Source organism: Galleria mellonella, unplaced genomic scaffold (genome assembly GCF_026898425.1).
Source record: "Galleria mellonella isolate WM207_F2 unplaced genomic scaffold, CSIRO_AGI_GalMel_v1 utg143, whole genome shotgun sequence".
Lineage (NCBI taxonomy): Eukaryota > Metazoa > Arthropoda > Insecta > Lepidoptera > Pyralidae > Galleria > Galleria mellonella.
Window position 1 is genome coordinate 1,366,816 of NW_026441997.1, and position 26,000 is coordinate 1,392,815.

Here is a 26,000-nt window from a genome sequence, read left to right on the forward strand (position 1 = left end):
AATTATAAACTTGTGGTTATGCCAGATGATATAATGTTTTCCTACAAAAATTTTGTATTAGCATGTTATTAACAGGTCTGGTCCACCTAAAAATAACACGCAAAGTGCACGTTAGTAATTGTCATCGCAATATTATAAAATGCTTTGCATTGACTGAATCTTAAAGACATATTTTTGTATTTTTTTTTAGAGACGATGAGATTTTTGTACCTATCTATTATATGGTATAATAACATTACATCAACCACAGTTATATTTCAGAAAATTAAGCAATATTATTTATTTATCGTATCACGCCAATGCTAACACTATGTTAACATACATATTAGCGGTAAAAATCCATAAATTACTAATCCATGAATATGTTGGTTAGAAATAAATTTGGTATAATACTTAATTTTCTATTATTTTTAAGGTGGTAAATTATTAGGAAAACTTTGTCACTGCAATAGTAATAATACTATGCTTTGTCCAGACAAGTGAAAAAATCAAGCCATCCAAATATTGTTGATTCAAATTCTCATATTTCAAGTGCTAAATGTCCAATTAACGTGTTGCCTCTAATAGGTATAATATTTAAAAAATCAAGTCTTTCTTTTTTTTCTCTCACACACACTCTTAGTTTCACCTGTATCTATTTCATATGGAGTCAGCTCTCGCAGTCAGGAATAGATGTTCTGGGTAGTTGTAATATTCAGTGTTTAGTATGTTTAGATCGTTGTAAACTTTTTCTAAAATGAAGTTAGGTAGCTAAGATCATGCATTTGACTCGGCAAATGTGTAGCTAGATTTCTTCACTCGCCAGTTTACATATCGAAAGCCTCTTCAAAATCCTAGGATATTACCGTCGGCATGTGCATCACTACATGCCTAATGTGAATATACTAATGTTCTGACAAAGAGCCAACAGCCCCTGTCTTCCTATAATCGGACTGTGACCCCTTGGCAGATTATAACAATCAGCACTATAATGAAAAAATATTTCCTCTAATCTGCGAATAATCACAAAATATTTTATCTCTAGGTGGGCTAATAATATCTAGATTTAAGCGGGTATACTATAAGAATATACATTCCAATATTATGTCTACAGATAAATAAATAATCAGTAACTGTAACTGGTGTTATATAGTTGGTGATACATTGTGAAAACAGCATGTAAACAATACGAACAACTGCCTTATAACTTGAAATACGGTCGTTACTTCTTTACAACAAATTATTGTACATATACAAGAAAAATAAATACATATAAATATGTTAGAAGATTTCAAGTTATACACATATCGACATGCTGTATGGCTAATGTTATGTACACGTTTATTATTAACATACATAAAGGATTTAGATATAAACATTGCATATGATAAAATGGTAAGTATATTGAGATATAATGTAATAAAAACAATAGTGTATACAACGTATAGTGGAAATACAAATGTACAAAATGACAATATTCAAATACCTAACGCTTTTAATTATGATAATATCAAAATACTTTAAAAAGACTAGAATTGAAGAAATTACTTATTACCTCAATAGCGTAGAGAGTTTATCTAGTTAGTAAATAAATATAGTAATAAATACCCTTGCACATATTACACAACGCCATCTAGTCCCAAACTAAACAGAGCTTTACTATGGGTACTAGACAACTGATAAAAGCAATTAATTTTTTTTTAAATACTTATAAAACACCAATACAAACAAACATACTCACAAACAATAATTTTTATGTATTTTTAAATTTTTATGTATTGTGTGGGAATCAATCCCGACATCTTTAGAAAATAAGGAGATATGTTAAACCACTACACCAACAAGGTCGTCAATGTTAAAATAGTAACTTCAACTAAATTTAAACTTGAAACTAAAGAGAAAGTTTACATAAATACAAATCAATATATTGCACTAGATGTACAGAATCCATTATACGTTGTATAAACGTCATTAATTAGGTAATTACAATATAACATTGAGACCAAAACAGTTTATAATATTAAGGGCTGTTTACATCATAGCTATTTAAGTTATATTTTGAAAAACATCCTGCCTCGATTATTATATAACCTGAAATTTAAGATGTGAAACTTACAACTCCATTTAGATACTTATAACATTTTATTGAGGTTACATAATAATTAAAGGATAGGTATTATAAAATGTACAATCGTAAATTTTAAAAACATGTTGACTGACATTGTCAGAGGGAGAGATAATTTTCAGAGAAAAGAAATTGGTCCTCTATGCATCTGGGTAATTTCATTGGTGTTACTCCGCTCCAATACAAGCTATTGAACATTGTCTACCAATAGTATAAAACTTTAATATCCTGATATATTTTAAATAACATACGAATTTTAAATAATATAGTTTTATCAACCAAGTTAATCAAGAAAAATATTCAGTATACGCGTAGTGATTTTAATATATAACCTCACTTATTTTTGATGTATATACTTTTAGCGATAATAGGATTTCAAAACAATTTACAGTGCGAGGAGAGACGGTGCAAGTTCTCGGCCATTAAATCTAACTTATGGCCAATAGATTTTAGACCTTATATTATTTTGAACAAGAGTTAACATTCAATTACTTTACACTTACATCAGTGGGCCAACTGTTTTAGTGAACACGATAACTATCTTTCGTCGCACTATATATAGCTTAAAAATTATAGCAACCATAATTTCCTAAATAGTATATAAGTTGCCATTAAAAGTCTAATATTAAAATGTATTAAGTGCCTATTTGTGCACTAACGAAGTGAGCCTCCGCACACCGGATTTAGTAGTACCTTTGGTCTTTTTTGTCTGCTCCTTTACGCCTCTATAATTGAAAAAAAAAAGGTAATGAGTATTTCGTATATATATCTAACAGCTGCAAGCAGTCTAAATTTATTTAAAAAGAAACTGCAAGACTGCCTTATTGTGAAGGTCTTCTATAATGTTGAAAAATTCTTAAAATATATGTAATTTTTAATGCTGAATTTTATTGATGTAATTACAATTTGAATTGATGTGATTATTATTGTTCTAAATTTAAAATTATAAAATTCTAAAAGCGATTAAAAGGTTAAAGACAAATACCTTAAATAACATAAAGGTAAGTAAGATATAGGTGTAAACACTGTGCCCTTTTTTTACAGTACGATTGATTTACATATAATTCAGTATAAAGTAATACAATTATTAGTACACTTACAAATATCTGGTGAGATCTTCTATATCAACAAGCATGGAGTCCTGTCCCATGTGCAACTCGTCACGCGCCATTAGTAATTTAACCAAACTATCATTTAAGGACTCAATTTGGGAATGCAGCTCATTTACTATAACCTGAAATATGTAATAGATTTGGTATGTTCGTTTCATGTGGTAAGATACACAATTACTTTGTGTTTTATTAACAATTCCCAAATAAATATTTAAAATATGTAAATTTGATAAGATGTTACATTTAAATGGCCGAATGAATATGAATAGAATTTGGTACACTGAGAAACCATATTCTGGATTAGGATACTTTTTATTAAAATTATAACTATACGGTATATATTATATATGCATAGATGAACCTACTCAATTCACTTTAAAAAACTTTGAAGGAATTATTTGATGCATGGAACACTCGGTGCTCAAAATATTCGAGTTATACTCGGTTTAATTTTATTTTGTCGATATTCACGGTGCGTTAATAAATTATGATTGATTTCACAGTCAATTTTAGAAACTATCATTCCTTTTATAAAAGGCTTGGGTTTCAATATTCTTCGAAATGGTTCTAGTTCCTAGGACAATCTTAGCTTGATAGGATTTGATTGATGTGATTGTATAGCATTTATTATTATTACTTATTTGTTAAGACTAACTTATTTAGATATTCTCACACGTCACCAGTCATTGTAATAATTATATCTGAATCACAAGTTGATTTTTTTGCAACCAAATTAATTAATTCAACAATACCAACTGAAAAATATTACTTAATATTTTATAAGCTAGTAGACTGTAGTAGTCTCTTGTAATGAAGAGATATTGGTATCCACCTGAATACCAATATCCCAGATCATCTGATCTGGGCATCAAATTAATAAGTAAAATCCTTTTTAGAAATACCCATTATATTTCCCAATAGTGATGCTAATGAATCTGCATATTGAAATATCTGCATCTGAATGTACATACAAAATTATTTTAAATGCAATCAAGCTTGAATGACGTTCCTACAAAAACTTATTGCACAATAGATCTGAAGATCTGAATCCATTGTATAAATCTTTAGTTATGAGTCAGCTTAGTCAACTCGGAATTGCAACTACAAGGTCACGCGTGTTGCAGTGAACAGCGACGCCTACGTTTGTTTAAAGCCTTTATTAACCGAGTTATATTTCATATTAATTGCTAAAACAAAGCTGATCGTAAAATGATAATCTTGTTTGATTTTACAATAGCGCTGCGCATTTGATGAATGGATAAACAAATAAATTGAGAAACCGATAATCGGCTAGAAAGAAAGGTCCTCGAATGGCATCTGTGCATGACTGTAGATATCATAATACGATAATAATAAAACAAGCATAGTGGACTACGGCTTCCATCTTTCCTCAGGTTTCTCATCAATGTTCTGCAGTAGTAAGTTTATTGTTCCTAATGTATAAATTGTAATAGAATTATGGCACCATTGAGACTGTCTATTTTGTAACACATTCGTTTTGTTATCATGCATATGATGACGAAATTCGATAATGGCGTTGCGAAAACTGGGGATAACAGTTTAGTGTGAATTCATTGTTTCTTTTGCTTTATATAAATGAAAAATTGTTATCACCTGCAACTGCGCAATATTCATATCCGTGAGCAACTGTCGAGAAACGCGACGTCTGTCGGCGGCGAGTGGTGCGTTAGCTTTCTCCATGCTGCGGCGCAACATCTCCGTCACAGGCGACACGGCGCGACTGCGGCGCTCGCGCTGTGGAACAAATCCATTGTTGTATTAAATATAAATATATAATTCAGTTTTTGTGTTGTGAAATCCTGGATAGATCTTAATAAAACTACATGATATTGAAAATACTTGTACTTTGTTCCACTGTACATAATGCAAACTGTTCTTATAATCGACACACGTGACCGATTTGAAAATTTCATCCTCAGGTGTATTTATACAAAATATTCATAATAATTAACACTAATAATACATAAAAAATATGACAGAGGTAAGCAAATGTACAAAGGCGAGCTTAAGTATACAAGAGTTCTTTTCCAACAAACCAAAAGTAGAAAGGAGCATCAATGTTAATGAGTTACTGAATTAGGAAGGTCTGAAGATATAATTAGTTGAGATTTCTAGTATGAAAATAGTAACAATTTACATACCTAATAAAAAAATAACAAAAATAGCAAAAAGAAATAACACACATGTATTCAAGAAATTGAAAATAGAAAAGGCAATTACCTCCATCTGTAGACGAGCCATTTCTTTTGCTTGAGCCAGTGCTATCCTCGCTTCTGTTTGTAATGTAGCTTGTAAAGCATAGAAGTCAGATTCTTTGAGTTCAATGTGGGTCATAGATTGTGATGACCGAGTTTTAGGTTTACTTGATAATGATGTTGGACGCAATTTTGCACCTGTAAAAAGTTTTAATGTAACTATTTATTATAATCTTCCATATTAATATATAATGAGTTAATGGCTAAGATATTGCCTTCACCATCTGTGATACAAATACAATAAAAAATCTTACAAAGACCAAACCCATGATAAATGGAGGATGAAATAGTAATTTCCAGTCTTTGTAAGTGTAATCAATTTTACACTTTCAAGGATTTTATTGCATAGACAATTAATGACTCACCACTTTGAACAGTGCTTATTTTGTCATGTTTTGTTATATTGACAGACAATGGTCTTGTCTGATATGGGTGATTATAGTTTGACTTGCTGAAAATGCTTGATTGGGATAAACTTTTATTATTCAAGTTTTTCTCTGCATCAGAAGCCTGAGACTCATTGTCAGATGCTGTCTCGTTCATGAAACAAATTTGTAGATTCATCCCTGCACAACCACATCACAACACAACAAGGAATTAATCACAATAACAGACAATGGACAATGATTGCAACTACATATTGGCAATTAACTATGAATATCTCCTAACTGACATATATAAAACAGGATTCATATAAAACATTCTAATTCTGAATTTAAAATGTATAAATGAAACCAACGTAAGTAAGTGAAAAGTAGTTTGTTTTAACATCAATTTTCAATATACTGATGTAAAAATTATGTCAACAATAAAGACAGAACTACATATCATCATAGTCATAGAATACTGACAGATCTGACTTAATTAAATATACTCTGACTTGATTAAATATATATATCTGTCAGTATTCTATGACTATGACGATATAATAAAATTGTAACTAGATGGTGAATGTACACAGGAGATATTTAAGAAAAAAATATATAAGGTGCCTTTATAAAAGCAATAGAAACCAAAATAATATTTTTTTAGAAATTTGTGTTTGTGTGATTTGTTTGTTCCAATTGCATCATGTAAAAGTTACTGCACCAAATTGGATGCGGTTCTCACAATTCTGTTCATGTATGTTTTCGTATTTCCAAAATTTACATCTGAAGTTACAGAGAAAAGCTACTCTGAGAAAAAGAGATAGGTAAATTAGAAAAAAATTCTATTTTATAAACATCCCTTATTGATGGTTAACTGCCAATACTTTCCTTGCCATGCATTTATGTGAATGTATAAACATATTAGAACATATGAAATGATAATGAGTAATTATTGGAGCCACAAACCCAAGATAATGAATCTTTATTATTGTAACAAATGAAAGTTGATTTCTTAATTAACTAAAAACACCATAGTTAGTTAACAAAACATCATTAAGTTTCTAATATACTCATAGTGGTAACAAAGATAGTTGTGAAATATATTAAGTACTGTACTTAATGCCTTTTTAATGTATTTACACAATTTTTGTATGCAAACTATTATTGTTGAAATTTAATGCAAATTTTATACATAATATATGAAGAAGTACATCAAGGTTTAATTTAAGATGCAATTTAAATGCAAATACATTTAGTAAATTGAATCTCTCATGTAATTAGCATTCTTTTAGTTACACCTTTAGCACTTATTAAAACACATTTCTGTAAGACAAGTAAATATCCAATTATTTAATGATCAATGGAAAGGAATTACATATTATTTATATCTACCTACCATTTATAACCATTTTTATTACAGGATCAATAGGAGAATAATCAGTATAAGAGTAAAAAGAAAAGTATTGGGGGGAAAAAGAATTAAAAATACTGAATGTAAATATAAATTATTTACATTGATATACATACTGACTTTTTAATAATATTAATACAGGGCAATAAAATTAAAATATGTAAAATGCTTGTCTGTGATGCCCAAAAAGATATGTATACATTGGTTAAGTGAGAAAATATATGATAGAATATGGCTGGGAAAAGTAAATAAGAGCCCATTATGTCAAAGTACAACAGTAAGTAATCAGACTTCATAATTTTAATATCTTAATCTAATAAAAATCACATCTATATTTATATCTATACCACATAATAATAATACATTAAATATAGAACCAAAATTCAACCTACCATTTTGCAGTCGAGAATGTAAACTCGGTTTTTTACCAGGGCGGTCTACATGGCCTAAGCTGTAGTATTCTTCTGTATCAGCTCCCATAGCTAATCTTCTTCTTATTTCTTCTCTGTCATTGCGTTTCTAAACATAAAAACACTAATAAGTCAGTTACCTTATACAGTAACCATTACTATTGACAATAGATTAAACAACCATACTTTAAGATCGAAAGGTGGGTTTTCTGATACATTGATTATTCTAGTAAATCTATCTAAAATATTTGGATTGTTGTCTGTGAGGCTAGGCCACTCAATTTCTGTCTCAGCACACTCTGCTATCCCTGTAGCTCTTGGACTTAAAGCAATATTATCATAAACATTTACTGGAGGCTGTACTGACTCTGGTTTTAACAGATTTGACTTAAACAACACTTGTAAACTTTTTCTAAAGCCCACTTTTTCTGGCGATTCTTTGTTATCAATATCATTATTTCCTAGGGAAGTTTTGCTAAACTTTCGTTTAATATTATTCACTATACTCTCAAACATGTTAAAATTATTCAGTCTTCTGTTTTTTGGCAAAAATATGGCACAAATTTCTATTTAAATTAACAAAAAAATAAAATAAGTAAAGAAATAAAAACAATCATTACAGAAGTTAGCTGTCACAAAATAAATCTCTAATCTAATGATGCCTGTCAATTTGACATATAGGGCAAGGTCAAGTGTACTGAGTGTGTTCCGTTTTCTATATATTTTTTCTTTTTGCCTGTTTTTATTTAGGTAAAGTTTCTAAGTTTAAAAAAAAAAAGTTTGAAACTTACAAGACAACATATATTATCGACAGATTCATGATTATCGTAGGTAATTGTGTACAAATCTAATAGAAATCTCGTATCCTTTTTATAATGTCTTTGTTCTGTATTAAAATATGGCAACGACGCCATCACTTACAACACTAATCACACAATATTAAAATTTTACGGTTCACAGTATTCACTTGTCGTAACGTGTTGTCGATTAAACCGATACGTAGAGACTGGCTGTCTGTTTGCACCGTTAAATCACTGTAGAAAGCTGAACCAACTACTATCAATAATAATTAACTGTTACACATGGTTGCGGTAGACGTGGATCTAATGCAGAGGTACCGTTACCTTGTTTACCGCGCGGAAATTCAAAATAAATAGATACTTACTCATAGGGCCTTAATTATTATGAATTTTAAAGCACAATGTGGGAATTACATGGGAATATATAATATATATATTCCCATAATAACGTTTACATAAAAAAAGTAGCTACTGACCCGCCTCTCTGCTTCCTTTGCTGCCTTTATGTGGTTTTCTATTGCATCCAAATCTAATTTTGGTAGCGCTGTTTCTATATTGTAAACATCGAAGCTTCCTGAAATATTTTGTTTACTAATTGAGATTATGGTAAAATTTACTCAATTTATTTAATTTATTTATTTAAGTTTTTAAACATTGTAAAATCTGAATAATAATATATTTCGTTATATTCGTAACTTTTCCACCGTGTATATATGTACATCTAAATATTTATACAGAGTACAAAGGATTCAATTTTATGTCTGTATGTATACAACATGAAGATAACATGTTTAAAAAGACAGTTATTGTTTTAATAATATTTTACACATTTATCAAATGTGGTTGGTACACAATTTCCACATCGAACTATCAAGCACAGATTCAATGAAATTGTAACAATAACGTAATACAGTAGGTACATATTTAAATATAATAATGTAAATAAAAATATGAAAATTAAAGAGTAATAGAGGTTATAAATTATTATTAAGTATATGTATCTGGGTAAATACTTACTTAAAATAATTTAATGAAAAATGTATTCATTTTGTTCACATGCTGATTCAAATAAATAAATAATAAATATTCAAATAAATTAACAAAATTAAAATGAAACTGTTTTTAATAAAATGTTATCAATTTTGAAGGTAAACACCTAAATATATATATATATAAGATTTGGTTTAAAACACTTACCTAAATCACAGTCTCTATCACTGTTGTTTTTATTACGGACGGATGTGCTGGTACTTTGAGCGCTTCGTAAACAATTATTTTTGCTATAAATTGTTTCTTTTTGGCGTTCTTTCGCTGTTCTCGGTTCACTGAAGTAGGATTGCATAATTGATGTTATGAATTTAAGTTTTTATACCTCTAAAACATCAACAAATAAACTACCACGCCTATTTCGATGACTAATGCCGCTCGATGATTACAATATGTTCACATGTCTCGGATACATGCTAGTGAATTTAAGAAGATGGAATACTTGGTAAAAAAAATTAGTACTTGCTTTCCTACTGAATTTGACAGAGTTACATTGCCCACGTCATCATCTATTTTAAAAACGCTGGATGTAATGTACCTACTCATACATTTTAGTTAAGTACGTATTATAGACGTAGTAAGACATACTACGTACTGATGTATTCAGGGTATTGGATAATCTGCTAAGTACAGATCTCTTAATCTACCTACTTAAATATAGCTAACTAATAGGTACTTAAAGCTATCGAGTAAATAGAAAGCGATATACAACCATAATAATTGCACTGTAAATATAAAAGAATTCAACGAAATTCATGTTAAAATCGTATTGTCATTTTGAGAATCAAAAATATTTTGTTCACTTTAAAAATCTATCTCATTGGCTTAGCCTTAAGGCCTAACATAGATAAAATATTAATACTAATTATAGACCTCTCTTTTCTCTCCATAACGTCCTGTGGTAAATGAATGAAATAAAATCAATAATATAATAAAATCGTACTTACATTGTAGCCTTAACAGAATTATTTGTAATAGTATTAACATCTTTAGGTGATTTCTTTCTACTATTGTCTGCAATAAAAGGATAATCAAAACACTTTGAAGAACTAGCTATCTCATTTGAATTACCATCCGTAACAACTGTATCTTTTTTACAGGTAGCCCATAACTTATCGCGTTCACGCATTTCATCCAGTTTTGGAATTATTTTTCGTAATTCAGTACTGAGCTGTTTAATAGTATTCTCGACATTGGTACTCAATCTTTCTGTATCATATTCACTATCGTAAATATTAATTTCATCTTTACCGTCAGATAGAAAAGCGTCCGCAATTGTCGTATTACTACTACTATCTAATAATAAAAAGGTAGGCCTACTTAAGTTCATTTCTGTTCTTGTATTTTTTTCATTTTCTTTGTTAACATTACAAATTTCTATTACTTTTTCATTACTAGCATTATTTTCTTTATTACTCTGTTTATCGTCACATTGGTCACATACATCAGTTTGTGTTTCTACTAATTTTTTTATAACATGATTAACAACGTCACTAATATTGTTAATTGTAGTTTCAATAGGCTTAGCAAAGGTTTCCTTTATATCTTTTCTTAACTCCTCAAGGTCGTCTTGAATATTAATATTATAATTTAGTAATTGTTTTATTTCATCTTCAATTTCCTTGTTAAAATCTCCTATAATATCCTTGGTATGAAAATTATTCTCTATATCAGTATCTGAATAGTTGGAATCGCAACTATTTGAATTTATGTTATTATTATTTGAAGAGATAGTTTTTAAGAGATCAGGAATATCATTATTTATATGGCAATCTATTCTTTTGCTTTCTATCGTAGAATTCTTTTTAGATAAAGAAAACTTAGAATCCTTTATGTCAACATTATTGTTATTATTGTTGATATTCTTATATTCTGCTAATGTTGAGTTTTGATCACATTCGGTTTCATAACTTAATTCCGTGATTTCAACATCTATATCATCATCAGTCATATCATTTTCAGATTGATAAAAATTTTCTATATTTGATGAATAATCCTGCAAATATTTTTAATTTAAATTATTATACTTAATTCTCGTAAAAGTTTTGAGAAATACCTTATAAAAAACATCATTTTTTTTTTCTTATTAATGTCCATAGGCATCTTTGACTGTATGATCAATATACATTGATTTACCGGATTAATAAATAGCCTTTTTTACATTTACAATATTTATCATCATTATCTCGGCCATTACAATAGAATACAATAGTAAAGGCAATATCAGTTTATATGTAAACAGATATTATAAGTTTGCCTATTACTTTATACGGCTTCTTTCATGTTTCTACTTTACACATTCAAGGTTTCTCTATAATAAATAAAATGTTACCTGTAAAGTGTGTGCTAAATGTTGAAACCCAGGATAATTTGGATTAACTATTCCCCTAGACAATGTTTGGATACCGTTTTCAGACATTTCATCCGTATCTGAGTGATCAAATGCTCGTTCTTCATCAAGGGGAGTTGTGTTTGAATATGCATCGGGATCTCCTTAAAAAAATAAAAATGTACATTTAAAATAGTAGAAATAATGTCTGTTATAAAAAAAAAACACGACTTGTTTGCAGCAATTTAACACACTATTTAATCTTCCAATGGTCGCAGATTCGATCTCCGCACAATATAATCGTTTCTACATATGCAAGTACAAACGTTTTTCTTCATAATATGAATTTAATCCAAAAAAAAAAAAAAATTATAGGTAAGCAAATTAATTAGTAAATAGACTCGTATCTATTTACTTATTATTTGCCTATAATCCAATATGGGGTAGTCATAGACATTAGTCAACTGCTACCGTTACGGCGAATAAACCGAGCAAATATTGTAAACGAATTATATTATTTTAATATGCTTTGTTGTTCATGTAAAGGGTAATTACTTAATTTTAATAGAAATTTCAGAGTTGCTATTTTCAAGTAATACTTATATGAGCTATGCAGCTTTTACTTCAATAAAGTGATACAAAATACATGCCAAAGGAACCTGTAGCTAGAAACTATTAAGTCATATGAAAAACACACATTGAATAATATTATATATTTTTGAAATAACCACCAACTTGCACATACGGCTTCAAATTAATGATGCTGTCATTACGAATACAAAATACAGTTGCGAGTCCAAGCTAAAGGAATATTATTGGAAGAGATATTATTGTATATTTTTTATATACTACAGGATATGCTATATATTCTGAGATTCCGTTGCAAAAGGTATATATAGGTAAATATCGCCTGTAGATATGAACAAATTGATATCGGCATCACTACATATAGCATGCTGTACACGTCACTCATCATTCATTACATTAAAATTAATATGAGCACACCTAAAAAGCATTCAGTCGATTTTGCCTTAGGTCCCTCCAGATTGTCTGTTTTCTCCTTACTGCACAACTTTCGAACGTTTATGTTTTTCTGAGCGTTTATTCTATATTGTCTATTGCAGACTGCCAGCTCAACATCTATGGTTCTTTCTAGTTGATAACTGCTAGGTGTTGCGGTTATGGTGGTATTTTCTAATATGTTGTCACTTTCGTATGAAATGTTATAATTAGTATTTGAATTATCTTTAAAATTTTGTTTTTTATTTATATTTCTGTACGTGCTGTTGGTCTCTATATTATTATCGCTTGATACAATCCAGCTTCTGTTATCGGTATTTCTTTGTAGCAAATGTTCATTTCGAAATACAGTAGTAATATTGCCATTATCAACCCCTTGTTTTATCCTCATGTTTACCTGAAACAATACAAATTAATAATATTTATATATGTCATGATACGTTTTCAGTTCAGCGATACGTAATTATACAAAATAAAGAGAAAGAGCAGATACAACATTGGACATGGTCCATGTTACTCAACACCAAGTCGAATCATATAATCCGAAATAAGGATAACCACAGAATATTTTTTGTCTATTATTATGAATGAAAATAGAATGGTAATCCGGCCTGGATTATTGGTATACGCTGGCGGGGTATCAATGAATAGGTAAAGATGATATCAGGTCACGATCTATCGTGACGTCAGGAATCACGATAGTTCCCAGGAGAACCGCGTAGAGATCGACCTGATAGGGTATATTACTAACAATGGGGTTACTATTTCTAGTTACTAAAAAATTCGATAATAATTGGCGGGAGAAAAAGGTTATTGATTAAGAGTGACTACTTCGCACAAGCAAACTCAGTAAAACTTAGCAAAGTGAAATGCAAAGACCACGTCTAAAATGTTACATGACGCAGATAAAATGATACGGGTTGCTCGGAAAAAGATTTTATTTTGTGGCGAAATATGGAATCTTATATATTCAGCAGTAAATGATGGATAGGATGAATAATAATGATGATGAAATAGTCTGTATAGGTTAATTTTAGTCTATTTTAAAGATAAGAAACGAGGATGTTTTCAAGTAAATCCTATAGATATATTTTATTCATGTACAAGATTTTGAAAACCAAGAGAAGGTTTATTACCTTAGAAATATAAACAAACAGAAATATAAATTCCAGCGTGCACTACACATACATAATACACTGCTTATATTTCTATAACTTACTATTAAGTAGACCTAGATTGATGCTTTCTGCAAAGCTTGATCGGTGCATCTTAATGACGAAATATTATAAATAATAAAATATAAATCTGAACTGTATCAACATGGATTTTATTTATTTTGTATATTAATTAACCTGAATTTATGGACACTCAATGTTACATATAGTTTCTTTCATACATGCACTTATATTACTTGCATACACCCACTCTAACTTGCCTACCTTGCTGTAGAATTATAATTATTATAATTAAAATCCGTTATTTGTTGTATTTGTAAGAGAATTAAAATGTAAGTTGTTTTTTTAAGAGCTATGAATTTATTTAATAATAAATAAATATTAACTAAAGTATGATTTATTTATCTCCATTTACTAATATAAAGAAGATGATATGATTGTTTGTTTGTAATGAATAAACTCAAAAGCTTATATTTAACCAATTTAAAAAAATCTTTCTACTAAGTACTATACGGTCCGCGTTATATGATATTACATAATTCTGGATATTTTTATAACGTTCAGAATTAATACCATATAATACAAAAACATGCTAATCAAAAGTACAAGGGAATTGAGAACCTTAAAAGTTATTCAAATATTATATATACCTATTTCGCAATTTAATATTATTCTCCCTAAATTTAAGCATAACATCTGGTCCTCCACCTAAAAGTTGTTTCGGCCATTATGTTTCATGTAATGTCTAATAGACATAAAATATTTTTCAACAAAACAGTGAATACAATAGTAAGTCTATAGTTACAAATAAATGCTTTTTATTAAACTTGAAATACAGTTTTTTTAGTATACAATATATAATATATATATTATAATAAGTTTACTATTGTAATCTTTTGGAGGAAACAATAAAAAGTATCTATCTATCTACGATTAAAAAATAAAGTAAAAATAAATACAAGGTACTTTTTATTTTTTATTTTTTTTTACAACACACGAGCATGCGGCTCACCTGATGGTAAGTGACTACCGCCGCCCATGATCATCGCCGCATATGACCCAAAACATCAGCGGCATTGCAGGTGTGCTGCTGGCCTTTTAAAAGGGATTTTTTTTCTTAAAGGACTTTTTTCTTAAAGGTTATGTTGTCGTTTTGGTTCGGAAAAACTGATGCTGGAAGTTGATTCCAAAGAATGGTTGTGCGTAGAAGAAAGTGCTTTGAAAAACGCACGGTGGAATACCGCCGCTCGTCCAGATTATTGGGATGAAACTTTAGTTTGTGGCGGGTTGTACGGTGGTGAAAATCAGCAGCAGATATCAATCCGAACAATTCATCAGAACACTCCCCATGATAAATTCGGTAAAAGGTGCACAGAGATGCAACATCTCTGTGCAGTTTCAGTAGGTCAAGTCGCACAGTAAGGCGTTGACTATCGATAATTCGAGCCGCCCGACTTTGAATGCGGTCGTCCTGCCCACAGGTGAGAACAGTATTCCATATGCGGCCTGACTTGAGCTTTATATAATTTCAGGCGGTGTTCCGGCATGAAATACCGTCTCACCCTATTGAGCACTCCTTACTTTTTGGAAGCTATCTTAGCCTTCTTCTCCAGATAACTGCAAAACTAGACGTCGCAAGATATATCATATCGCCCAGAACTCCTAGTCTCGACTTTTTATTAAGGGAAGTGCCCTGAAAGTGAGGAGATACGACAAACGGCGTCTTTTTTGCGGTTTTTCTGTCTTTTTAGTGTTAAATTGGACAATTATTCTTATTTCTCTTAATATAAAATACCTATCTTTTATATTTTTTAAGGCATCTATCTATAAAAACTGTACATGAATTCATTCATGAATGACTGAAAATATAGGTATAAATATATATAGAATATTGTCAATATCAAAGAAATATATCTATTATTACACAAATATATAGATAAAAAAGTAGTATTACAAGAAGATTAGAGGAATGGGGAGGGGGTAAAAGAGGCAGAAATGTACGAATTTATCGCTAAATATCGATCTCTTCCAAACAACCTTAGAATTGAGCGGAACTCTTCTGTAGTTTACTAAATCTTCATAGATTAAAATTGGATGCAATGACTTTATTGGATATAAATACTGATACTATATACACCGCATATACACATTTTTAATATTATAATAACTTACGTTACAGTGCTAAATCTAAATGTAACAGAAATATATATAATATAAAAAAAGAGTTTATATAAGTATATATTTTTGGAATTTCCTAATGTTTCATAGTTAAAGTGAATAAGTACGTGAAAAAAATAACTAAAATAAAAACAGCGAATTAGTCCTTGTTTTTAAAAAAATCATAAAAGAAACTTTCTTAATGAGTCATACTCCTATCTACTAATAATAATTTCGTAATAAACGCATATCTATTGCGTTTGCGATTATATTGTAAACATTGAATCTTATGTCCGCAACGTATACAAAGTGCTATAGAGGATTAGAGCCGGATATTGTTACCAGTGCGCCCTCCCATCCTTTCAAATATCTGGGGGTGCTCAAGCGCGAGAACGACAAGGCACGCCGGGGTCGACCTCAATACGATTATACACACCCACCTGGTAAACCCTATCTTACCCATTTTACCTAAAGATAACATTCTTTAAGATATTTACTCTAAAATGTATGTAGTTAAGTATATCCCAAAATAAACAACTTCCAATATTAATTTTTAAATCTATAGTGTTTAGAATGATAACAAGAAGATTAAGATAGCGTCTTTAATCGTAGCAAAGAATACCAATGAACAAAGAAACGATTCGTATTATATCATAGTAATAAAATCAAAATGTTTTAATATAGAACAAATAAATATATATTTACAAGTACATAGGTACAGGAGGCTTTCGAAATAAGAGGTTTCTTTCTCCACAGAGTATATTGATAGCTTCATCTGGAACCAATACATGAGTAAACACTACTAACTGCAAAAAGAGTAATTTAAATCAGTTCAGAATTGACAACGTATCTTAGCTTGGCGGCGTAGCATAGTTATTAAAAATACAAATTCATTCTACTCGTATTTTGCAAATTACGTGAAACCGAATATTGGCCATTTAAATTATTATTAAGAGCTATTTCTAACGACGAGAATAACTTTCGCCGTATTCAGATGGCTGATAAGTAGAAGTGTTCAAATAGGGAAGAAAGTTTTGAATTTTATGTTTGTCGGAAGAGTCTCTTTAGATAAGGTTGACAGATTTAATTAATACAAACTCCAAACCAAGCCGTAACGATGTTTAGAATTATCTCTTTGGCGTGACATAATACGAAATTGTTTTCTCAAACGACCTGTTTTATATTGCATCTAAATTTGAAAAATATTTTACTCATTTATATTAATCGGACTACCGTTGTCATCTGATAAATACATATTATATCACTAGCTATCCGATCCAGCTTTGCACGGATAAAACCATATTATGCCGACCCCAAATAATAATTGGGATAGGGGTGGGAAGATGATGATGAGATTAGAATAAATATTTAAAAAAATTGTTCTATTAAACATTACAAAACCTACTTTTGGAATTCGTTAAGGAATGTAAAATAATTAATTTATAATAAATTAAATATATAATAATAAAATAATAAATTTATGGTTCCTATAAGCATATACAAATAATACCGGGTATTGGTACTATTAACGCATAACCTTTATTAACGTTATTTGTTTTTCCATGGATGTTAATGGAGAGGTAATCCTGCCTGCTCTAACAGTATATGCTGTTGAGGCATCAATGAGGGTTGATATGTGAAAATGAAAAAGCAAGTTAGTCAGCTCACCGTGATGAATATCCCTGGAATTCAGCACGATGATTTCCAGGGCGACCACCGATCGACCTGATAGGGTCTAGCAATGAGTAGTCTGCATTACTAACAATTCCTTTCCCCCTGTTTACGGTGCTAGAGTAGCTTAAAATTAAGTGTCAAGGTTGTTATGTAAAAAAGATGTTTCATAAAAGTAGTGTTAACTAAAAAAAATAGTATTTATTTTTTTCCCGTTCGAAATCGAATACCTCCCACGGGCAATAACGTCCGGATTAGATTGTCGATAATGCCAATTTAAGAAAAGGACTTTAGTAAATCGTATCTGTTTATGCTACGTTAAACCTCGGGTGTTCTAGCATCAGCTATCTCGTCACATGTACCTATTACCTATATACTAGTATTGCATAATTTAGTTTTATAAACAGACATAATTGTCTACTTTTATATTTATCTAACAGATACCTAGTCTTTATTTTAGTAAACTTAGAAGCGAAAAGCGAGTAGCTGCTCTGACCGAGAACTCTTGACTATTTAATACTCTTGAATTTTAATATGTTTGCATTACAAATTATTACTATTTACTTCATGCTACGGAGGACATACTGTCGTCCGGAAAGTCACGTCAAAGGCCTTCACTTTACACAATATTTTCTGATATAAGTTCACGTCGTGGCACCAATACACCTTGACAGACAGCACACAATATCGCCACAGAAACAAATGTATAATATATTATGGGTCAGATTAAAAAATTTTACTGTTCAAAAGTAAAAATGTAACTGTGTTTTTCCAATTCCATTCCTGGAATATAGTAATGAAATTATTAGGTATTAAGGTATACCATTTTTAATGCTTTAATTGGTAATGCATAAAATGCGCCATGCGCGTAAAGGTTTCATGAGAGGCTAAACTAACAAATTGAGTTATACCAACTTTAATATAAAGTACTACTGATATGTAACAATACAATTACAGAGACCGAAAGTAGTCAGAATATTATTCTATAATATTCATGGTGATGTTTATATCTATTGACGATAATTACTTCCGATCATTCGGTTGTCCGTGGAATATGTACCTACTCAATAAGGAACTATCAACTTTATCACATGTTACATAAAAACTTCAACTTTCAATTGAAATATAAAATAAAACACAAAATATACCATATTTTTATTTGTAATTCGAATATAATATAAAATATTTAATAAAATACGCACGCACGTACGCATCCGCACGCCGTTTTTTTACTCCACGTAACAACCTGTTACTTTTAAATAATCATTATTTTATTGATGGGACCTGGTGTCTAAGATACAGGTTACGGCTTTGTTTAGGATTCAGATTACAATACTTATCTTTTTGTATAAAAGTAAATAATCTGTACACATTGTACTGTAATTTGTGGAGATGAAATAAACGTATTGTAATTTTTTTTATACCACTGAGGTGGCAAACAAGCATACGGCCCACCTGATGGTAAGCGGTTACCGTAGCCTATGAACACCTGCAATACCAGAGGTATTACGCGCGCATTGCCGACCCTGAAGAAACCTCTTTACCCCCCTTTTTGAAGAACCCCATGCTGTATTCTCTTGGGAAAACCTTGGCAGAGAGCTCATTTCATAACCTGAGTGTTTGTGGGAGAAAACATCTCTGAAACTGCGTTGTACGCGACCATTTAGGCTGTAAGGTATGAGGGTGAACTCCCTGTCGATGGCGAGCCGTGCGATGATAATAATAATAACATAGTATTTTCTAGTTATAAAATACTGTAGCTCCTTGTGCTTCAATTGTTTCTGCGTTGCAACAACACTCATTATATGTTCAAAAGGCACTCAAATCTACAACTTTGTCTTAATGTTCTAAGGCTTGAGAATCAATAATTCAAAACATATAGAACGCAAAGTGGATAGTGAGTGTCCAATTTATGAAATAGTAATTAATTATTATGTTAGTATTCTGAATAACTTATATAAATAATATGCACGAAAATCGAGTCGTAAATATCTACCTACTTCATTGTGAATTTATATTATCTACTCTAACAAAATTGTAAGGATTGAATAATAACTATTGTGAGTCATACTGTATCGTAATTATTTATGTCGGCCTTACTTACGTTTTGACTGCCCGACTAGTTTCGAACACAATAGACGCCCTCATTTATGAGCGCGGTTCGATTTATTTGAAGAGTCTCTATATTGAGTTTCTTTTCTCGAAAAGTACCTAATAGGTTGATATTTGTAAATTATTTAATTAATTAATTTCTATAACCACGCCGACAATGTCGCTGAATAATAGTAAATAAATAAGTAGATTAAAATTCTCAAGACCGTGTCGATATAGATTTTCTCATCGGCTGCAGTAATTCTATCACCGGCGTAGTAATGGCCGACAAGAGTGTGGCTGCTTGCCAACAGATTGATTTTTTGCGTCGACCCGGAAACTAATCTTATTAACATGGTAAAGCTCCCTTATCCCTAACCTGACGCAATTCTGCTTCAAGTTAGTTCAAATAAAAGAGAACAAGCGAGTTGAGCTCTCACGCTGAAATAAGGGCAAACTACCTTTTCTGTCTGTTATAATCTCATTTCGGCACCTAAATAAAGTAATTTGGTCTTATAATTGTTAATTGGTGAGCTGTAACGATCTTTGTTTAGTATAATCCATGCGCAACTGAAACGCCTCGTACCCTTAACAGTCACGAACGCCCACTTAAATTGTAACAATATTACGTACAATAACCTTTTATGTTAAAGTCCTCATACAATATTATCTTAATCTAAATTGTTTGACATTTTTTATACACCATATTTTTTAATATAAAACTACATGTTTCTCTATTGCTATATTATATCTATTTTTAAGCGAAATAGTCTGTATTCAGTCTATTTCGCTTAAAAATAGATGTAATTATGTATTTATGTATGCAAATATATTTTACTCAGAAAAAAAAGAATCAATAAATCACACTTATTAATGATGAAATGTTTTGTAGATATATTTTTTTATAAGTAATATATTTACTATACAAAACATATATACATGTATAGGGTAAAAGTGGGTGAGACGCCATATGAGGAGAGATGCCATAGCCCCGCTAATTCCGTGTGGAAAAGAAATAAATGCATATTTCTTACTGTGCTCGACAGCTCTTGGACACTACCCCATAGACTTGTCAGTACCTGCTCAGCTGCATGCGGTTGTAACTGGATGTTGAGGAATGAATGTTTTGTCGCAGAATTTTTTTGCTAAGAATTACGTGTTTATATGGTTTCGGTGAACATAGTTCATGAAAACAAAGAGTCAGTAAAATAAGTGTTGGTTTAATGTATTGCTGAGAGTGTCTCTCCCACATTCTGAGGAGAGATGCCATACTTTACTTGAGCTGTTTACTATGTAATTTTTCAACTATTTTCTTTTTATTATTATGTATTATGCCATATGCCAAGTATGCAGTATGCCAAAAAAATATATTAGGAACAACAGAGTGGTCAGAGGTCAGTGGGCCGAAGAAAACTTAGGTTTGGCAATGGAAAAGATAAAAAAGGTGAAGTATCAAAAAATGAGGCAAAAAGACGCTATGGGATATCAATTCGTACCTTATCTAGTCGTCTTAGTACTGGCAACACTGTATCTTCAAAGATTCTAGAGATACCTAAAGAACTAAATATCAAAATTATCACCATCAACTATGAAGAGAAAACTATTTGCCTGTGTGTGTGTGTGTGTGTTAACATCTTCAGATAACGTCCACAAGAAAACAGCTAATATTAAATTAATAAAAGGAGAAGCTAAAAAGCGCAAGCTGGCTGGTGCATCAGCATCATCATCCTTACAATAAAATACATCCAACCCGATTGAAAACGATAGTAATGTGTGCACTGAGTTCCGGAAAAATTAAAAGAAAAGAAATGGTGCGCTAAAAAAAAAACAAAATAAATTGTAATTTATGTACAAGGACTCCAATGTTATCTCTCCTACACTATGTGGCATCTCACCCACACTGTGTGGGTGAGATGGCCAGTTTTTAACTTTCATTTTTCATTAATTATTATTTTCAAATATAGTCCAAACCAAAAAGTATTGCTATGATAATAAGCTAAACATATTTGCCTTGAGAATTAAAAATAAACAACTTCACTATAGGTTTTATTTTATTTTTTGTAACCCTTTTTCAAAAAGTATGGGTAAAAGTGGGAACTTTTACCCTATACACAAGTAGATTTTGCATAGAAAAATGGCAGCTTCAAACATCTAAAAATGAATGTAAAAAAAACACGGGAGTAAATCCTATCAATTCCAAAAAAATATCTAATCTGTTTTAGAATTTGTAACGTAATCAGTGTAGGTAACACCGCAAACAAAAAAGAAAATCAGAGTAATTCAGAACAATTTACAAATCACATAAAAACTTAGCTGTTTCTTTATTACTATACTACTAGAGTGTATTTTGGCAGCAGAATAACCTGAATACCAAAATGAAATGTCATTATAATTTTTTTTTAACGGAATGGTAGAGAACAAAAATAAAGTATTTATAAATGGGATACCCTGAATGTAAAATAATGACAGTGACTTATGCTAGTGAAACCTGCAACGACTGTATATTAAGTAACAGAAAATAAAAAGATAATTTTAATGAACTTTTGCCCTCTGACCTTGATAGTTCAGCAATAGTGAAACTATCATACGATCGATAGTTTTATTAATTCTACAAATAAGTGAATAATATTGCGTGGAGAATAATGAAAACGCAACTTAAAAGATGCGTCAATCAATGCTTGACGGATTATTTACAGAATACAAAGTTTGTTGGAAAAACAATATATATATATATATATATATAATGAATAACTTAAAAAACACTTTTGCACTTGGGACTGTCAAAAATTTCGATCAAATAATAATCGAAAGCACTACAATATCTCACTGATAATATAAAACAGATGTAAATTTATAAAGAACTCGTTATATACCAAAATTTTTACTAAAAGACAAGTAATGCTTATAAACCGCCCAATAATTGCCGAACAAAGTTGCTTTATCGATCAAACTGCCAACTTATCTCATTATGAAGCCCTTTGCGCGCCAAAACGTACTTACCTACGTTACAGGGAAGAGTTACAGTAGCCTAGGTATTTTATTTATAAACATAAACGCTCCCTTTTAACGGTCTCTCGAGGTTACCTTTACTACGAACTGTTCAGGCATGTAAGTATATTGCTCTGTTATTAGAATGTATAAGGCAGGTTAGTGGCACGTGTGGTGTATGCTATCGATTCCTTCGCTTGTTACGCGTCCCGTCTCGGCGCAACACTGCCCTCCGGGTCCGCATCAAATATTTATATAGGAGTCGTTTGTTGTAGATTCGTTCTGGACGAACTTGCTGCCTTTCTTTGATACTTCTTCACAATACCCACCCTTATCAACTGCCCGATATGTGCTAGAGGTAACTACCACTTTCTAATGAATTACTTTAATTTCATGAGTCTATACGTTCTATCGATAACTTAAATAAGTATAAATGGCAAAATGAAAAAGACATATAATTTTAAAATTATCATAATTCCTTATGATTTTTATGAAAAAAATCAAGGATTTTTTTTATACAACTTAGAATGGCAAACAAGCTGACAGCCCACCTGATGGAAAGTGGTCACCGTCGCCTATAGACAGTATTATGGACATAACAGAATATACTATTTCGTCCTTGAAACCCCTCATGCGTTGCCATTCCTGAGGACTCAGGTGTCATTCCTCCGTACCCAGGCATGGCTGTGTTTCGCTCTTCAAACCGAAACACAGCCATGCAAACACAACTGCTTTACGATTGAAACACGAATGGGACAGAGGTACCCAATGTTTTACTTAACTTTTGTACAAAGTATTTTGTACATAATTGTACTAGCTTTTGCCTGGGGCTTTCCTCGCGTGTGGTATTTGATTTCATACGAAAATATTTTTTCTGTCTCAGTCTGTTCAATTATAGCTGTTACTCACGACTTTATTAGCATAGAATTTGGTTATATTGCAAATGTTTGTTTTAAATCTTTCAAAGATACATAATTTCAGGCTTCCATTCAAAGTTTCATTTTTTATTTCACTCCCACAGAGATGTAAATTTTTAAAAATGTTGGAATGTGTATTTTCTTTTAATTTGCATACAAATTTTCATATAAAGCAAATCGTTCTCTTTTAAAGGCCGAAAAAGTTATGTTTATTCATAAGTCTAAAAACAAACTTTTATAATTCTAACTTCAAAAATAACAGAATTTCGATACAAATGTTCTATCCCTATTTCACCCCTTTAGTAGTGATTTTTTCAAAAACAATATACCATAATGTATTTTATTTATTTTTAATCAGAAGTCTAAAGCTAGTTTCATACTGCTTGCTTTAGTTATAATAGAACTCCCATATAAACTTTTGTCCCCTATTTCACCCATTTAGGGATGAATTCTAAAAGCTAATAAACATATTAATTTTTGTTTTTAGAGTTCAAATCTAAATTGCAAGTATTTTACTTCTAAACTGATGAAATTACAAACTGTCAACGCCCATTTTACACTTTATGGGTTAAATTTTTAAAAAATTCTCTCTTATTGTTCACCTATACTATATAAAGAACCTATCTGAAAATATCAAGCTTCTAAATTCAGTAGTTTTGGTTGTGAGTTGATACATGGGTTAGTCAGTCACTCACCATCCTCTTTCATATGTATAGATAGAAAATAAGTCCAGCTAGTGAAATTAAATAATAATTGAAAAAAAAAAATTGTTTCACTTATAAAAACACACTTATTTGCTATTTCATTATACGTAGTCAGAACCACAAAACGTACAGACCTACTTTAATCAAATTACTTAAATTAGCAAAATTAAACATCCACTAAGAAAGAATTTAATTATATAAATTCTCATGGAAAGGCAAAATGAGCTAAGGTTTTAAGCTTTGTTAGCATATTTCTTTGTTTATAATGAGCTTTTTCCTTAAGTTAAATTAGTTACAAAGATTCTAAAAAGTAGCCCATGTTCTTTATCGAAGTTCAAGGTTACCTCACATCAAACTTCATTGAAACTGGTTCAGTCGACTTATTATTATTTCACCAGTTCTTTTGCTAGTCACTTTGCTAGCTATAATAAAACAGTATAAATAAGATGAGCATAGATAAAATATATAGTGACTGTATCAAATTTAAATAGATACTTAGATATTTTTCGCTTAAAACTATCATGTATTCCCGTAGCTGTAGTACGCTTCCATGATGCTACGGCGTAGTAAACTGTAGTATTGAGCCATAGAAAGTATTATAGCGGCCGTAGTGCCATGGGAGATTTCTCCTACGCTATAATTCCGCTTCCAGTAGTATGTGAAAATTTTCTGGAAATACCATCTAGACACCTATGGAGGTGTCTCTGTCGAAATATCTCAATTTTCTTTTATAATACTCTTAGAAGGAATAAATGATTGAAAGATATAAAGATTTGATTTAAATGGGAAACATGTTCAGATATAAACTTACATACAGTAGACAAATATATAGAGGAATAAAGACGACGATAAAGAATAATAATATTAAAATACAAAGAGGAAAGATTTGAGTGTTTATTTATAATGGATAAACTCAAAAAATATTCAATTGATTTCGATAATTATCTTTCAGTTATAGAAAGCTTTAGTTAGTTTAGTTATTAGTGAGTAAAATATTTTTGAAAATTCTATCTAATCGCCTTATCGTTAGTATAAGATAAAGTTATTTAACACATGAAATCATTATCTTTTATCCTAATTTACTAGAGCAAAGCCGAGGAACAGAGCATGTAACGGGTAAATTGTTTACTCGTAATCGAAAGAAACCTGTGTCAGAAATAATTTTATTTTTGGATTCTAATTACAAATTTAGACCTGTGAACCCTTTTGTGCTAATAAAGGGTGACCTTACGCAATTAACGATAAATTGGCTCGAGCATAATTCCTTGTCTAACCGACTACATTGCCAACTTTAGCAGTCAAAATAAATATAGGTTTGTTTGTGCAAATACAAGCCAACTTTAGCAATGTTATGTTGGCACAGGGTACCGTTATAAACGTTGACTTTGTTATTTGCGTGTCCAACTTAGTTTTCAATTAG

At 30.7% G+C, this 26,000-nt stretch overlaps 1 protein-coding gene across 5 annotated transcripts in view; it reads right to left on the reverse strand.

The window, feature by feature from the left end:
* Positions 1 to 407: 407 nt before the first annotated feature.
* LOC113516812 (schwannomin-interacting protein 1 homolog) overlaps positions 408 to 26,000 on the reverse strand; it is a 63,426-nt gene continuing 37,833 nt past the window's right edge. For 2 of the 5 annotated variants that reach the window (XM_052891678.1, XM_031907741.2), the window contains exons 2-12: positions 12,863 to 13,274; positions 11,861 to 12,021; positions 10,476 to 11,524; positions 9,679 to 9,806; positions 8,958 to 9,055; positions 7,664 to 7,790; positions 5,858 to 6,058; positions 5,458 to 5,630; positions 4,831 to 4,971; positions 3,205 to 3,338; positions 408 to 2,829 (exon numbers count right to left, since the gene is read on the reverse strand). In XM_052891678.1, coding sequence (XP_052747638.1) covers positions 2,748 to 2,829; positions 3,205 to 3,338; positions 4,831 to 4,971; positions 5,458 to 5,630; positions 5,858 to 6,058; positions 7,664 to 7,790; positions 8,958 to 9,055; positions 9,679 to 9,806; positions 10,476 to 11,524; positions 11,861 to 12,021; positions 12,863 to 13,268 — 2,700 coding nt within the window. In that variant the 5' untranslated portion in view covers positions 13,269 to 13,274 and the 3' untranslated portion in view covers positions 408 to 2,747. The remainder of the gene's footprint in view (positions 2,830 to 3,204; positions 3,339 to 4,830; positions 4,972 to 5,457; positions 5,631 to 5,857; positions 6,059 to 7,663; positions 7,791 to 8,957; positions 9,056 to 9,678; positions 9,807 to 10,475; positions 11,525 to 11,860; positions 12,022 to 12,862; positions 13,275 to 26,000) is intronic. The other 3 variants (XM_031907742.2, XM_052891679.1, XM_031907743.2) reach the window with 3 other exon arrangements.